The 15,875-nt window shown below is 56.4% G+C and overlaps 2 protein-coding genes across 2 annotated transcripts; one reads left to right on the top strand and one right to left on the bottom strand.

Annotated features, from left to right (window-relative positions):
* Positions 1-1,889: 1,889 nt before the first annotated feature.
* On the bottom strand, positions 1,890-9,443 carry ZNF30 (zinc finger protein 30). The gene is made up of 7 exons (XM_090052391.1): positions 8,271-9,443; positions 7,981-8,167; positions 7,488-7,577; positions 6,818-6,990; positions 6,196-6,322; positions 4,528-4,644; positions 1,890-3,818 (listed from the first exon to the last, which is right to left on the bottom strand). The coding sequence occupies exons 1-7, from the start codon at positions 8,625-8,627 to the stop codon at positions 2,605-2,607; spliced, it is 2,265 nt and encodes a 754-aa protein (XP_089908517.1). The 5' UTR covers positions 8,628-9,443; the 3' UTR covers positions 1,890-2,604.
* A 2,068-nt stretch (positions 9,444-11,511) lies between these two features.
* On the top strand, positions 11,512-14,063 carry LOC149861565 (uncharacterized). The gene is made up of 2 exons (XM_090052636.1): positions 11,512-12,035; positions 12,145-14,063. The coding sequence occupies exons 1-2, from the start codon at positions 11,529-11,531 to the stop codon at positions 12,388-12,390; spliced, it is 753 nt and encodes a 250-aa protein (XP_089908762.1). The 5' UTR covers positions 11,512-11,528; the 3' UTR covers positions 12,391-14,063.
* The last annotated feature ends 1,812 nt before the right edge of the window (positions 14,064-15,875 follow it).

The following is a 15,875-nucleotide window of genomic DNA, read 5'->3' as shown; positions in this document are numbered from 1 at the left end:
CCTTTGCCCACAGCCACTCCTCTGTGCCTAGCACCAGGCACCTCCTGGCCAGGCCCTCCTGTTTTTGACCTGGGTGCAGTCCTGGGTCAAGAAGCAAGCCTTGGCCTCAGCTCAGCAGTCAGCAGGGAATACAGACCTGGTGTTATTCAAAACGTTTCGACTAGCCTCGTTTCGCTTTGAGGCTGTTCTGAAGCCCTCTACTTTGTTTTGATTTAGCTGTTTCAAGCTTGAAATGAGTCAAAACAGCATCAAAATGAAACAGAAAGCATTACCATAGAAATAGTTTGGAGGAGGAGGGCAGGCCCCTTGCCCAAAGACTCTTTGAGACGCCTGACCCTGTTCAGGAAGACTCAGTGAACAGGCAAATGGAGGAGGCTCAGGCCCTGTAACAGACGTTGAGAATTTGGAAGATGGTATCTTTGTGCCAGGGCCTGCATGCAAAGTAGAGGTCATCGCAGGGGAGAGGCTGGTAAGAGACTAAGAGCATGGCTGTGGAGGTGGGGTGGGGCACTTGGATTGTGATGGTAGTGGTGTGGGTTCACTTCACAGCACGTGTGTTTGGAAGTAGCTAAGGACTGATTAAACAGCAGTAAACTAAGGCCTTCATTTGAACTCATTTGCAGTTAGATGAAGCCTTTTTAATGACTCCAGGAAGCCCACTCACCAGTCACCGCTGACACCAGAAGCCAGTGTATACAACCAGGCATTGAATCATCAGGTCCTGTTTCACGTCAAGAACATAAAATCTTCATGAAGTCTCTTCCTTTTATGGCATAATGAAATACTGCTTGAGGAGGAGACTTTCTGATAACTGGTAGGGGTGTGTTCACACCCTGGGTGGTCAGAGCATGCATGACTGTGTTACTTGGTTAGATGAAGACATAAATCAAACAATTCAGGATCTCTACCAGGAAAGATGTCTCAATAGCATTTTCAATGCTGTTACAGCCATTGGGTTTGCCAGGAAAGTTCTCAAAATTACCGAGAAACATTTACTTCAGGTTAGAGAGCATCTAAACGCTGTGTATGCTGCTGAAGATCCTAATGCTGCTCTTCATGATTGGTCACTGAGGAAGATAAACTCTCATGACTCATACTGATGGCTTAATTGGTACTAGAAATGATAAAACCCTGCTTAAGAAAAGAGTTTAACAAAAACAGTTTAAAATGTGGGGGGTTATATCTTTTCCTGATTTTGGTAGGAGGCTGGGGGTGGGGGTACTGAAGAACATCAACAGTTTTCAGCTGTGTAGATTAGCTTTTGCTTTACTGTCTTGGATCCCTAATCACATGCATATAGGGTTTTTTGTAAAGGTAAAGCCAATGAGACTTAATGGTCACTAGAAGTGATAAAAAAAAACCTTCTGAGAAGGGTTAACAAAATAAACTAGTAAATATTGTAAAAGTTTTTGATGGAAATAAAGACTAAATTTAAAAATATATATTCTTACAGACTTTGCATGGTATGGGTGGGTGGGGGGTGTTGTGAAGATAAAACAGACTGCAATAAAGCTGACCAGCATTCAGAGCTCTGCATATTTTTAGACTAAAGGAGTTATCTTTTACCAAAAGGCCTGTTGTACAGATAAAGCCAATAAGGCTTAATGGTCACTATAAATGATTTAAAAACCTTCTTAGGAGAAGCTTTAACAAAATAAACCAGTAAATATTGTAAAGGTTTTTGATGGAAATAAAGACTGAATGACAAATATATTCTTACAGGTTTTGTATGGTATGGGTTGGGGGGGGATGTGTGTTGTAAGTGTAAAACAGATCACCACAAATCTGACCTGTGTGTCCAGATCTCTACCTATTTTACAACTAAAGGGGTGAAGTTATCTTTTAGTGGTGACTTTCTTTCAAAACAGTTCTATTTTACTTTATAGATACACTATTTTCCTTACTGTATTATTTTTTTAATAAAGAGAAATTACTTATTGTATCATTTCATGTATATTACACATACCAGAATCCCAGGGGCCAGGATGGAGAAGGAAGGTGGGAGCTGGCCAAGGGCAGTCTCTGAGTGTCTTTTGGAGCCAGTTGTCTTGGAGAGGCACCCTATTATGTGGGCCTAGGGAGATGTGTTGCGGTGGGGAGGAGAGGCGAGGGCAGGAAATGGTTCCCCAGCCATAAATGTCCTCCTTCCTGCAACTCTGGAGCTTCACATACCAGAATCCCAGGGGCCAGGATGGAGAAGGAAGGTGGGAGCTGGACAAGGACAGTCCCTAGATGTCATTTAAAGCCAGTTGTCTTGGAGAGGCACCCTATTTTGAAGGCACTTCTCCCCCTTGAAGCTTAGATCACTTTTAGAGAATGACAGTAAAGACTCAGCCTCCAAGGCTGATGCTAAGAGGTCCCCCACCGGCTCTTCCAGCATCTGGTCTGGCCTCTGCCTCAGGTATTTCCTCTTAGCCCCTCCCCACATCAAACCTTGGGGGCCAGCCTCTGGCTCCTGTGGGTTCTGCAGGCCCCTAGAAGGGCCAAGACTGGGTGAACTCTTGCTGTGGTCCACCAGCACAAGGCTGCTTGCTTCAAGGCAGCCACTGGTGGGCAACTGAGCAGGTGGACATACCCAAGCCCTTTCCTGCATTGCTCCCAAAATTATGGATGCTTCCGAGTGTGGATGAACCGATGCTGGGTCAGGTTGGAGGAGCGAGTAAAGCTCTTCCCACACTCTGAGCACCGATGTGGCTTCTCCCCTGTGTGAATGATCTGGTGTTGGATCAGGTGGGCAGAGCGGGTGAAGCTCTTCCCACACTCTGAGCACCAATGTGGCTTCTCCCCTGTGTGGATGATCTGATGCTGCACCAGGTTCGAGAAGCGGGTAAAGCTCTTCCCACACTCCAAGCATCGATGTGGCTTCTCCCCTCTGTGAATGATCTGGTGCTGCATCAGGGTGGAAGATTGGGTGAAGCTCTTTCCACACTCGGAGCACCGATGTGGCTTCTCCCCTGTGTGGATGCGTTGGTGTCGGGCCAGGTCAGAGGAGGAAAGGAAGCCCTTCCCACACTCCAAGCACCACTCTGGTTTCTCCCCAGTGTGGCTGAACCGGTGCCGGATCAGGTGGGAAGAGCGGGTGAAGCTCTTCCCACACTCTGAGCACCGATGTGGTTTCTCCCCTGTGTGCATGATCTGGTGCCGGATCAGGTTGGAGGAGCGGGTGAAGCTCTTCCCACACTCTGAGCACCGATGTGACTTCTCTTCTGTGTGGATGTATTGGTGTTGGGCCAGGTCAGAGGAGCAAATGAAGCTCTTCCCACACACTAAGCACTGATATGGCTTCTTGTCCATGTGGATGCACTGGTGCTGGATCAGGCCAGAGGAGAAGGCGAAGCTCTTCCCACACTTGGCGCATACATGGAGCTTCTTCCCAGTATGGCTCATCTTGTGCAGAGCCAGGAGTGAGGGGCAACTAAAGGTTTTCATGACCTCAGAGCTGGGTTGGGCTCTGCCCCCATGCTTGGCCGTGAGCTCCTGGTTCACTTTGATGCCCTCCCCACCATCTACATTTGGATAAAGGGCCTCTTTCCAGGGGCTCTTCAGCTCTCCCAGCTCCACTTCTTCTCTGCACCCAGGGCTCTGTCCAGGCTCTGCCCCTTCGCCACTGTCACTCCCAGCTGCAGATGGTACCTGGTTCACTGCTACATTCTCCTTTTCCTTTTGGGGCCTCCACTGACTCTTGTGCCATTGCTCCTTCTCAGGTCTCGGGATGTCCATCTTGCTCAAACCCCCTGGGAAAGCCCATGCTGGCTCCAGGTCTGCAGGCCCTCCCACAGGAGGCCTCTCCTCAGCTCTGCCAAGCAGCCAGGCACCTCCTGTGTGGGGAAGACAAACCCCAAATTGGTCTCTGGTGCTGAGTCCCAGGCTTTGTGATACTCAGGGCCCCAGAGATGTAACAGTCAGGGGGCGATTCTGGTGCAAACCACTGGGGATTCACTTCCCCACGCAACATAAAGGCTTCTGAATCCACCCATGCCATAGAGCCATGTAATGCAGCCTGAGACTATGATGAAAAACTTCCTGGGTATCATGTCAGCATGAGGAGGAGGAGCCAGCAACAACCTCAACTTCCTTCTCATCTACAAGGTATAAATACAGAGCCTCTGTATACCTGGCTGACGTCCATGGGGGACTACAAATCCCATCACACCCTGGGAGAGGGTGGGAGAGATATGGCTACTGTGGGCTGGGGAATGAACTCCTGCATTACTGAGTGAACGTGGAATATTAAGATCATGGCATCCCAGGGAAAGCAGGTCTAACCCACACACACACACACAAAAAAAGTCAGGACAGAAAACTTGATGTCCCCTAGCAGAGAACGTTTGCTTGTCTTCACATCAGTGAATTTCAGAGACTGGGAACAACACCTGCCTTAAAATCTTGCAGCATCACGTACTGTATTTGAGGGCAGCACCCTGGAATAGCAACATAAGGCAGGTCTGCAGTTTCCAGGTGCCCCTGGCCCTCTGGGCACGGAGCTTTTCTGAGAGGGGAGTCAGGGGAGGGCAAAGCCACACTCACCTGGCAGCAGGTCCTCCAACCTTGAGGTTTCCTCGCCATCCTCATCATCACAGACCCACAGCTCCACCTCTCCTCGCTGGATGCGGCAGATTAAGTCAGGTGTGGGACCTTCATAACCTGTTTAAGGTGGTAGTTAAAGAGGGCTTGTGACTCAGTACTGGATGCAGAATAACCCACCGTGGTTAGGGAACGGATCCAATGAACTCAAGGTTTCTACTACAGCCTTGTTGGACAAGGGAAGAGGGGCATTTAGGATTGAAGAGAAGGCGCTGCAGAGAGAAGCCGTCATTAGATGATGCTCCTGGTCACCCAGGCAGTGGTGGGATGGTCACAGGAAACAAAGCACCAACCACTCCTGGTATAGAAAGGGCATTACACTGATGCAGTGACCGTGGACAGGGCTGGAGACACAATGATCCGTGATGTACTAGGAAGCAGAAAGATAAAGCTTTTGCTGTTTTCAGAGTACTAAAATGAAGAGACATTGGACACACTAACAGATGGAAAACATTAATCTGATTGGTGGTATCCCAGGCAAAGGAGTGGAAAGGAGCTTCTTCTCGGGAAAGATTTCAAGTGAGGACTCGTGGCAGTAAAAAGAATCTGTGACAGGTGGTTGACAATGAGACTTTTTTTCTGGAGAGAGGGTAATTCAGCATCACCAGGCCACAGGAAAGGATCATTTTATAATAACTGTAACAACACCTGAGCAATCATGCCCTCCAATGAAAGGATCAGCCCAGGAGGCAGATGAGTGCACAGGTTGGCAAATACTACAGGTTCTGCTAGGAATACAAAGTTGGATCTGGAGAAAAGAAGGTACTATGCATGTCACAAAAAACCCCTGTATTAGAGATGCTCTGGCTATGAAGACTGGTTTGCACGAGGCCCTGCACCTAGCCCACTTGCTCTTATCACAGTGATGGCTTGTGATCTGCAGAGGGATTCAAAGAGGCGGGGAAGAAAACATGTGAGACTGACAGAGTGAGCTTGAGAGCACAGCTCTTAACATAAATACAGCAAAGCCAAAGCCTCTGGTCTGTGGAGATGAAGATGTTAGGAAGGACAGTCAACAGAAGCTTTTAGTGACCCCTTGAAAGAGAGACCTAGGATCCATCACCTGTACGTATTCCCAAGAGATGGACATATAGAAATGCATCATCCATGTGCTGTAGCACCAGAGGCCAATAAAACTTCTGTTAGCTTCTTCTAGGTCATAACCAAAGGAGAAGAAAGAGAATTTAGGTATCACAGAACGGAGCATGCTGGATTGATAAATGTGCTTGGACAGGACACGCTAGGCAAGAGCGGGTGGAAATCAGAACCATTCCCTGGAAACAGCTCTTAGTGCGCTGACGTACAAGGAGTTGGAGTCGGTATGAACACGCTGAGAAGGCAAAGGGAGATCATGTTGCCCAGAACCAGATGCATACGGAAGGACCAGGAGTTACAACAGTGGGGAAGACTGATGTGAAAGCCCCTAGATCAAATGAAGGAGGATGAATCACTTTGAAACGTGAGACTGGCCTGATCACCGACAGAGCAGTGGGGAGGAAGGGAAATTAAAACCCCAGCCTGAAAAGTGCATGAGGACAAGACGGCTGTAACACAGGGAGAAGACATTACACTTCAGAGCTCGTACAGGAGAGGCAAGAACCGGAGCTTTACCCCGGGAAACGAGGGCTTGGAAATTCCTCAGCATCTGGTCCCGGTAAAGCACCTTGTCGTCATCCTGCAGCAGCTCCCACTCCCTCCGCGTGAAATACACGGCCACGTCCTCGAACACCTCCCGGAGCTGCAGGCACAAGCGTCACACCATCAGCGTCTCCTCTCCCACCTGCCTCCAGCCCCCACAGCCCCGTGCTGGGATCACTCTGTGCTGTAACTAGTGGCAGGCTGAGCCAGGACAGGCAGGGGTGCAACATCCCCATTAGTCAGCTGGGCTGTGCTGTGCACGCAGCCGTGGACACAGGAGTTCAGGTGTCGGCCTCGGCCCAGCTCAGCACAGCCTGTTTGCTCGGCCCCTGGAGGCAGCCTGGGCACCGCTTCTAGAGGCAGGAGCCCCGGCTCCATGCGCCCTGACCAGGCCTTCCCCTGCCAGCACCCCTGGGTGCCTGCACTTGGGAGGGGCTCCTGCTTGGGGTGTTTGCAGCCCCCTCCCATCACCACAGGCTTGACGCTCTTCACGGCTCTCCGCTCTCCATAGTCTTTATGCCGCCCGCCCCTGGCTCCTCCTGGGCTCTGCCCCAGCTGCGCTCCCACCCATGAGTGACCCAGGGGCCCTGCTCACCTCCGCGCTCTCCCCCTGCTCTGGAGGCCTGCCCTGCCCCATCTGCCCTGGGCCCGGCTCAGGCGTCGGGGAGCCCCTCTCCTCCAGTCTCCCTGGGCAAGTCCTCTGCAGCTCCAGGATCGCAGGCCCCTCCTCAGGAGGCTGCTGCTCAGCTCTGCTCAGGGTCCCAGCACCTGCGGGTGGGGAAGAGCGTGCACAGGTCAGCCCTGGCGCTGCTGGCGTGGGGGAAGTGCCGCTCGTCTCCTGGCCTGGCCTGGGACCAAGCGTGATGGAGGACTCCGGGTGTGGAAGAGGTGGGAGGAGGACTCCAAATCCCACAGCTCCTTCTAATACGCCTCCACGGGCATGGGGCTGGAGATGAACTTCAGGAACTCTGTCCCCGCGTGGGGTAGTGATCACACCATGTCAGAGCCTGCAGGGACGTCGCTCCCTGGGAAAGAAGTTCGAGGGATGTTGGGGGTTCATCAGCATGCACATGTTAAGGGCGGGGAAGGGGAAATGCAAGGTCCATCTTCTCCAGGACATGTGAAATGGTTCCAGGGACACTGGGAAAACAAGGACAGACCATCTATTGGAGCAGTGACCCCATCAAAATATCGGGGCAGAGAGATTTCTCCACTGACGGACGGTGCCTGCTGCTGCGGGAAAGGGTCGAGCCAGAGCTCCTTACCTGCTCCTGGGGAAGGGCCTCGTCTGGGGCACCAGCCTGACGAGCTGTTGTCTGCTGACAGCTCCCAGGTCTCCGCGAGGTTGGGTGAATCTGCAGGACAGAGGCCTGGTTTAGCTGTACATGAACCAGACCTAAGCCCCTGGGCAGTCTCATTTCCCCAACACCTGCACCAGCCCCTTCTTGGGTACACACAGGTCACACGTGCAGGGGACAGGGGTGAGGTGCACACTGATCGTGAAAACATCAGTCAGGTCATTCACTGTTACCACGGCAGCATCCAAGCAAGCTACAGCCTCTCTCTGCTGGGAGCAGCACACATGCAGGGAGGAAGATCGGCGCCCCCGGCCTGCGCGCTGCCCCCCACAGAGATCAGCGCTGCGTCCCAGCCTGGCTACCGGGGTACGAATATTGCAGCCCTGTCCCGGGCAGGGGCAGACATTCGAGCCTCCCCCCCCGCACGCACCCAGACCCACGCCCAGGCCTGGTCCCGCACCTGACCCCTGGGGGGGCGGGCGCTCCCCTTTGGGGACACGAGCTGGCTTGTCCCCAGGCTCCTCTGCAGGGCTGTCCACACGATGTGTCCTCGGTTGCTCCGGCCAGCAATCACCGGGGTCCTGCAGTGCCCCCACGACCTGCTTCTTGTCCGAGGACACCTCCGCGACCTTCACACGCACTGTGACCTGGGGTGAGAAATATGTCACTGGGGAGCCAGGCGGGGAGGGAACAGCCCCAAGCACATGGAGACAGGACGGCGGCATCCGTGATCGGGTGAGATGTCCCCACCTGCAGCGTCCCATCCTCTTCCTGCCCCGGCTGCAGCCCCTCGGCCAGGGCCACGGCCTGGGCGCAGGTCTCCACGCCGCGCCCCCACTCCCAGCTCCGCATGCCCCGCGGCAGGATGGCCAGGAACTGCTCCAGCACCACCAGCTCCAGCACCTGCTCCGGGCTGCGGCGCTGCGGCTCCAGCCAGCCCCGGCACAGCTCCCGCAGGCGGCTGCACGCCTCCCGCGGCCCCGCCGCCTCCCGGTAGCGGAGGGCCCGGAAGCGCCGGCGCCACGTCTCGGGGCCGGGGGGGTCGGGGGCCGGGGCCGCCCGGGGGGGCTCGGGCTGCGCGGCCCGCTGCGCCTCCCGGCCCCGCATCGCCGGGCCCCGCAGCGGCTGCTGTTGTGCCTGCGGTGCCCCCGGGCCCGCACCTGCCCGGCCGGGGCCACGCGGGGACGCGTCCTGCCCGGGGCCCCGGCTCCTGCTGCCCCCTCGGCCCGCGGGCACGCAGCTCCGCAGCGCAGCCCGCCCCGGCCCCGCCCACCCGGACGGCTCCAGCGGCGCCCCGCCCCCCAACGCCCCGCGCACGCAGCGCTCCGCCCCCAGCAGCCGCCGCCGCCGCTCGGGCCGCGATGCCCCGGGCAGGGGCAGGGGCAGGGGCAGGGGCAGGGGCAGGGGGCCACCCCCCCCCCGGGCCGCAGCACGTCCCCCCCGCCCCCGGGGCTCGGGTCGCTCCGGCCGGGACGACCCCCGTGTCCCCGGGCAGCAGGGCGCGGGGCGGGGCCGCGGGCCTTTGCCCGCCCGGAAGCACGTCGCGGCCCAGGGCGGGTGTTGGGGGCAGGCCCCGCCCGCGCCCGCGCCGGCCTCTGCCTTCACATCTGGCTCTTGGCCCTTGTCTTCCTCAGGGCGCCCGGCTCCCCTTCGCCCTCGGCCGAAACCTGCTCCCGTTTCCTGGGGGCGGCGGCGGGTCCGTTCGCAGCGGTAGCAGTGCCCGGGGCTGGGGCTGGCACGGGAGGGCCGAGCTTGGTCGGGAGCCGGAGGTGGGGGCGTGCGTTTCAAGGTGCCCCGTAAAGGACTTGGCCTGCCGATCCCGCCGAAAACCCAGCTCCTTATCGCGGGCAACGTACCGTATTTATGACACAGACCTGCGGGGCTGTCCGTTGTCGGGCTGGCAGCGTCGGGCCGCGCCGGCTCTGCCCAGGCTTCTTAGGGAGAGTCCTGCAATGACAGAGATTTATGGCTTGGGGTGACCCAAAGGGAGTTTCGCCCTCTAATCCCAGCCCAGAATAAGACCCTTATTTGGTGCAATGTACCCAGCCTGCAGATATTGAGGTGTTGGCAGCACCTGGCACCCAAAACCAGAGCATCAGGTGAAGCAGGCCGGGCTTCTGGAGAGGCTCTGGTGGGTGGTGGGGAGTGTTTTGGGGTAATCTAGAAAAGATGTCCCCCACAATCCCAGCCAAATCCCTAGCCCAGGTCTTTTTTGAGGGCCATTTACTTGCTGCATGATATAATTCTATATTTTATGAGTCAATATTCATTTTAATAGCACCCTGACTCTTTAGCTTGAGCAATTCTTTACTAACAACCTTTAATTGTGCAAGGATCAGCATTGAAAAAGGAACTGGGAGTGAGGAGCAGAGTAAGACCCATTGAGTTTGGCCACGTGACCTCCTCCCTAGAGCTGCTGCATCCGCATGCTGCTGTTACACGGCACTGCTGTACGGCTGTTCTCCCACTGGCCCACCCCAGAGGCAGCTGCATCTTGGCACTGGAATGGGCTGTGCTCCTGGTGCAGTTGCTGGAGAGAAGCAGCTGACCCAGGCTCTCACCCTGTTGCACAACTGGCCCTGGGCGGGGGTGTTACGTCCTGCCCCTTCCCTGTCCAGATGTTCCTACTTCCTCTGTGCCCTGCGCTCCTCTCTGGGCAGAGGGGCCAGGCTCCGGCACTGCTCCCTGCAGACGTGGGAGCCGGGTCTGATGCCAGGAGGAACAAGTAGGGGTCCGCCGTGGGGCTCAGCCTGGGTGGGCCGGGCTGTGTGAGGTCCCAGCCCTTTCCAAGCTCATCGGAGCCAGGCCCGTTAGCTCCACGGGAAAGGAGACTTCCTCTGTGCCCTGACAGACCCAGCAGGAGGGGACCCAGGTGTCTGGGCTCCCCATCCCCCACTGCCCCAACCCCAGACTCCACCAGGCTGGGGTGCAACCCAGGTGTCCGGCTCCTGAGTCTTTGCCCCTTTGCTTTCCCCCTCTCCTCCCTCTGCCCGCATCGGTTCCCATCTTCGCCCTGCAGGAGCCAGGCTGCTGCACCATGGAGCAAGGGGCCCCTGGCACCATTCTGCTGGCCCGGATCTCACCCCCCAGCACCAGGCCAAAGCCCCTGGAGAAGTTCCAGCGGGGTGAGCCGCTGGCCCTGGGGGCAAGTACATCTGCCTGGCCCCCCTGCCCTGGGAGACGGACAGATAGCTCTGTCTGGTCAGGGCATCCTGGGCCCAGGGGCTCAGGTGAGGGGCCACTCTGAGTAACTGCAGCAACGACCAAGGCAGCTGAGGGCAATGCCATGGCAGTGATGCCCCAGCCACGGTGTCCCGGCAGGCCACGCGGATCCTCACAGGCATCCAGCAGGTCACATTTGGAGCCGTCCTGATCTTGACGTTTGACTTCCACTACCCTGCTCTTCACCTGGGAGCAGCTGTCTGCACTGGCCTCCTGGTGAGCCCTGGGTAGGAGGATCTGGGGCAGGGCACGTCTTGGAAGCATCCCCAAGGTGCCTGAGGCGGCTGACCCCGCGCCCACTTGGCTGGTACCTGCGGGGGGGGGGGGGGAGCAGAGTAACCCTGTAGGAATGACCGCAGTGTGGTTGGTGCCCTGCAGGAGGGGCTGAGTAACCTCATCATAACAGTGAAGTAACCTGCTTATGGTGGCCCCATAGTAGTGACTGAGTAACCCTGTTGTAGGCGCTGAGTAACCTTGTCCTAGTGACTGCGTAACCCTGTGCTGCGGACTGGGCATTCGCATGGTAGGAAATGAGAGCCTGCAGCAGGGGTGAATGCCCCTGTGGTAAGGCCGAGGAACCTGGGAGTAACAAGCAACTATCCCTGTAGTAAGGTCCTGTAGTAACCGCTCCTTGTCTTATGGACCCCCCAAAGCCCATTCACCCCCCCCCCAACCCCCAGTCCTGCAGGGCACCAACCACAACCTACCCCTGCAGCAACACTCACTCAGGAGCCCCCCAGCTCCACATGGCCACTGACCCCCACTCTGCCCCTGCCCCTGCAGTGCATGGTCTCGGGCTCCCTCTCTGTGGTGGCCTCCAGGAACCCCAAGGTCCTGCTGGTAAGAGCTGTGGTTTGCGGTGCCCCAGGCCCTGCTGGGCTGGAGCCTGGCGGGGAGAGTGGGTGTGCGGGGCGGGATTATCAGGGACCCTCTCACCAGGGCCCTCTGGAGTATCGGCACAGCCTGCCCCCCTCCCCGTGGGCTGCAGCCAGCCGTGTCCAGCCAGCATGTCCAGGAGGGGTCAGGGTTCAGCTCTGCGTGGGGGGTCAGGTCAACACCAGTGGTGAGGGCGGTCTAGGGGGCAAAGCTTGGGGGTTCAAGGGGAGTCTCTTCCACATGGCTGAAGGGGCCTGTCCCCATGCCCCCCATGTGAAGGCGGAGCTGGCCTTGAACTCAGTGGCTGGCATGAGCATTGTGATGCTCTGCTTATCCATGATGTTCACCCACAGTGCCCACTCCTGCTACTGGCACCAGGGCAAGAGAAGCTGTGTCTATCCCCCCAAGGAGGTCCCGGTGAGCCAGGGCCACAGCGACCAGGAGCAGGGGGCAGTGGGGGCGGATGCAGGGGTGGCCAGTGCCCACTGCGGCAGGTGCTGTGTATGACAGTCTCCACCCCACTTAGGGCATCCTGCTTGGCCTCAGCCTGGTCCTCATGGCACTGACCTGCATGGCCTTCGGGTGCAAAGCCATCTGCCAGGACAGCTACCTTGACATGGTACCACCGGGCACCTCTGTAGGTCCTGGAGCTGGGTGGGAGCATCACAGGGGCAGCCACAATGTTTGGCTGACAGCCTGGCTGGCACAGGAGGGGCTGGGGGTTTCCTGCACTGAGCAACCCAGGCTCTGCTCCAGCGGGGAGGGGGCATGACCCAGGGAAGGTAGAGACGGGCAGCTCGGATACCGTCTGCCGCCCTCGGAGGGGCATGGGGGCTGCAGGGGCAGAGCAGGGACCTCCAACCCTTGCTGCCCCAGCGCTGGGAGAGGAGTTGGTGACTGTGCATCTGTCCATCTGTCTGTGTCTCCAGGCTGTGGTGATTTACCAGGACACAGCACGTCCCACTGGTGTCACAACCTCTGGGACCCTGTGAACCTCTTGCAGGATCACGCTGGGCACAGATCAGTGCTGGTGCTGGGTCAGGGAAGCAGAGACCGGAGGGGGTGTCTGCACCAGCTGCGTGAGCCTGTGGCACAGGAACAGCCACTGTAGCAAAACCCCCAGGTTGGTTTTTTTTTTCTTTCTTTTGACTTAAAAATGTATTCCCTCTCCTTCTCCAACCATTTCTGACTCTTTCTCTGCCCCCTCTATCCCTTATAAGTAGTTATAGGTAGTCATAGGTAAGGTAAGATAAGTTCTTGTATGCCATTATTGTAACACACCCCTTTTTATATTGTAAATTGTGTTCTGTTATTTTTATATTGATTTTTACTGTTTTATATTGTATTCGTATTATGTCTATATTGAATTTTACTGTTTTACATTGATATTATATGATTTAGGCCTGTTTCTGTAAAGTTAGCTGAAGTAATGTCAAGTCTCCATCTTGTAATGTCAAGTCTCCATTTTGTGTCCCCTGCCCAGGCATACCATATTGCAGGGGTTGGCAAAAGGTGGCCTGTGGGCCACATGTGGCCCACCACGCCATTTTATCTGGACCACGGGGCCCCTAAAAAATTTAGAAAATTACTATTTATCTAACCCTGGCTGCCTGTCATGCGACTCTCAATGGCTTGCCACAACTCAGTAAGCGGCCCTCCCTCCAAAATAATTGCCCGCCCCTGTCCTATTGTAATTGTGTTGTGACTGTGACTCATACCCACCCCTCCCATGTAAATTGGTTACTGGGTGAATGAGAGTGAATGAGGGTGCTTGAGACATAATAGTAGCAGGCCTAAGAATAGCTCCTGCTCCAGGACTGGGCCATCAACTTGACCACCGGACCACTGCCTGGCATTGACTCTCCCTGAAACCACAGGCCTACTCCCAGGGCCAGAGACAAAACCCAATATTTGAAAGATAAAGACCCTCCAAGAAACCAGCAACATGGAAACAAAGAACAGAACCAGCAACTCCGCCATTGTATCCCACCAGACGCTGAGGACAGCTAGAACTGCATGAACAAGACTGGCCCTTGCCTGGGCATGTCCTGCCCGTAGGAGACACGGGTAGCCCGCCCCTATAAAATGGGTGCTGGAGTGTGACCTCCTTGGGACGCCCTCTCCATCTGGACCAGCACTACGCCACACCACCTATCCACCCAGAGACCCTGCCAGCGACCCCCTCTGGACAACACCTTGCTGCAGAAGATCCCGACTGGCCATCAAGGATCAACTCTCAGCCTGGGATAGGCAGCTGTCACCCACATCTTCCCCCAAGCAAGGGACCTGAGCTCTGTCTCTGCACAGCTTGACCTCAGTCCCTCCATTAAGCCTTTCCTCTCCTGCTCCGTGTGTGTGTGTGTGTGTGTGTGTGTGTGTGTACACACCAATAACTTCATGGGCTGCGTAGTGTGTTCCTTGTCCAATAAAACTGTTGTTTTGAAATCCCGAGGTGGGTGTTGTCTGACTGATCTCCTGGCCCTGCTCCAATTTCTGTTCTCTGCACCTCTGACCTTCCTCCCCTCCCTCCCCCCAGCTCTCTGATCTTTTAACCCCCGTTGTCACCCAGCTCCCCCGCCCGGTTCTGCCCTCTGCCTCCCAGCTCTCGGTAACCCCGACCTGCTTCCTGGCTCCAGCCCCAGTTCTGCCCTCTGCCACCCGGCTCCAACCCTTGCCATCTCCCAACTTCTCTCTCTGCCTACTGCAGCCTCCGGCTCCTCTGTCTCCCAGCTCCTTCCCTCCCAGCCGCCGCCTCCTCTGACTTTTACCTTCCAGCTCTCAGCTTTTTCCTCCACTACCCCTCACCTCACCTCTGTGCTGCTCCTCCCAGTTGCTGTGACCGGCTTGGCTCTCTCTGCTGCCTCAGCTTCATCCCTGGGCTCTGCTCCTTCACCTGCTTGCTCCCCTGCATTTTCCTTCACCCCCAAATAACCCCAGGGCACCAAGTGACCCCAAGTACGCCCTAGTGTTAATACACACCAAGTGCATGTTTGTGTGTATGTGCATGCGTGTGGGCCCATACTGTCATATGTATAGCTTGTGTGTGTGTAAAATTTTGTGTCACGCCCTCCTGCCTAGCAGCACGATATTGAGATCCCAAGCATTGAGCTGACATGTGTCAAGTCCACACTGCAACTGGACAATGGGATTGGCCAGCAATGCTGACCTGAATAAACATGGATAGATGAGCCACTGGTCCCCAGTGTCTGTCCAGAGCCCTACACCAGGGCTACCAGGGGCAGTGACATCCCCTGCCTCAGGGGGGCAGGGGGAGGCTGAGACCAGGCACACTCAATGCAGGGCACAGACATAGGTGTGAGATGGGGCTGAGACCAGGCACAGTCAGTGCAAAGCACAGATACAGGTGTGAAATGTAGCTAAGATCAGGCATGCTTGGTGCACAGCACAGACAAGGGTGTGAGATGGGGCTGAGACTAGGCACACTCAGTGCAGGGGGTGAGATGGAGCAGCCTAGGCATGCAACCAGGGAGCTGGGTCCTTGTGCCCAGGGACTGCTGGGCAGGGTCCAAGAGGCATGGACATGCTGGGAGGGGCTGAGCCCCTGCACTGGACATTGGTTCACTGTGGCCATGCCCCCACTATAGCGCACCCCAATAATCAGCAGCCCCAGCCTTGTCCCATGGGGAGACAGGCAGCATCCTGCAGGCACACAAAGGCCAGCACCCTTCCACCTATTTGGGTGTGCAGTCAGTGTTGTGTCCGGGGCAAGGACAGGTTTACGTAAGGTGGAGAATCCAGTTGTATGGGACTGTGTGGACTGGGCTCTGTCCCCTCTGCAAGGGGCTGGACCAGATGTCACCTCTAGGGGACATCTGGGACTCTGAGCCTATGACCCATCAAGTGCAAGACCTGGGAAGGGATTGTGGCTCTCAGCACTGGTTTGGCTTCATCTTCTGATGTTGTTGTGATGTAGAGGCTGTGTCCCTCTCTTCCCGCTCCATAGCTGCCAATGCCCATTTCTTGCAGGATCATGTCCCCACCCTAGCTGTATCTGGCTGGTCTCACAGCTTTCACCACTTCTGGAGGCCGTGGGTGCCGCACTGCAATGACACGTGGGTGACAAGGGGGGAGCCAAGTAGGATCGTGACAAGACCCCTGACTCCTGGGCTCCATTGCCCAAGCTGGGCCTGGTTCTTTCCCCTTGTGCGCCCCTACCTCAGAGCCACCTGCAGCTGATGCACCCAGCCCTGACCCTCCACCCCAGAGCTCGCTGCATCCCAGGTCTGTGACCTTGGA

Source organism: Crocodylus siamensis, chromosome 6 (genome assembly GCF_052110815.1).
Source record: "Crocodylus siamensis isolate JL-2025a chromosome 6, ASM5211081v1, whole genome shotgun sequence".
In the NCBI taxonomy this organism is placed as follows: domain Eukaryota; kingdom Metazoa; phylum Chordata; order Crocodylia; family Crocodylidae; genus Crocodylus; species Crocodylus siamensis.
This window is presented reverse-complemented; position numbering and strand designations above follow the sequence as displayed.

Bases quoted from the DNA above. Each gene is read 5' to 3' on its own strand.
- ZNF30 (XM_090052391.1), bottom strand. From the start codon at position 8,627: ATGCGGGGCCGGGAGGCGCAGCGGGCCGCGCAGCCCGAGCCCCCCCGG. The intron at 6,323-6,817 runs GTGAGCAGGGCC...TTGTGCCTGCAG, and splicing joins AGCAGGGGGAGAGCGCGGAG to CTCCGGGAGGTGTTCGAGGA. The intron at 3,819-4,527 runs GTGAGTGTGGCT...TTCCCCACACAG, and splicing joins GTTGGAGGACCTGCTGCCAG to GAGGTGCCTGGCTGCTTGGC.
- LOC149861565 (XM_090052636.1), top strand. From the start codon at position 11,529: ATGGTCTCGGGCTCCCTCTCTGTGGTGGCCTCCAGGAACCCCAAGGTC. The intron at 12,036-12,144 runs GTGAGCCAGGGC...CACCCCACTTAG, and splicing joins ATCCCCCCAAGGAGGTCCCG to GGCATCCTGCTTGGCCTCAG.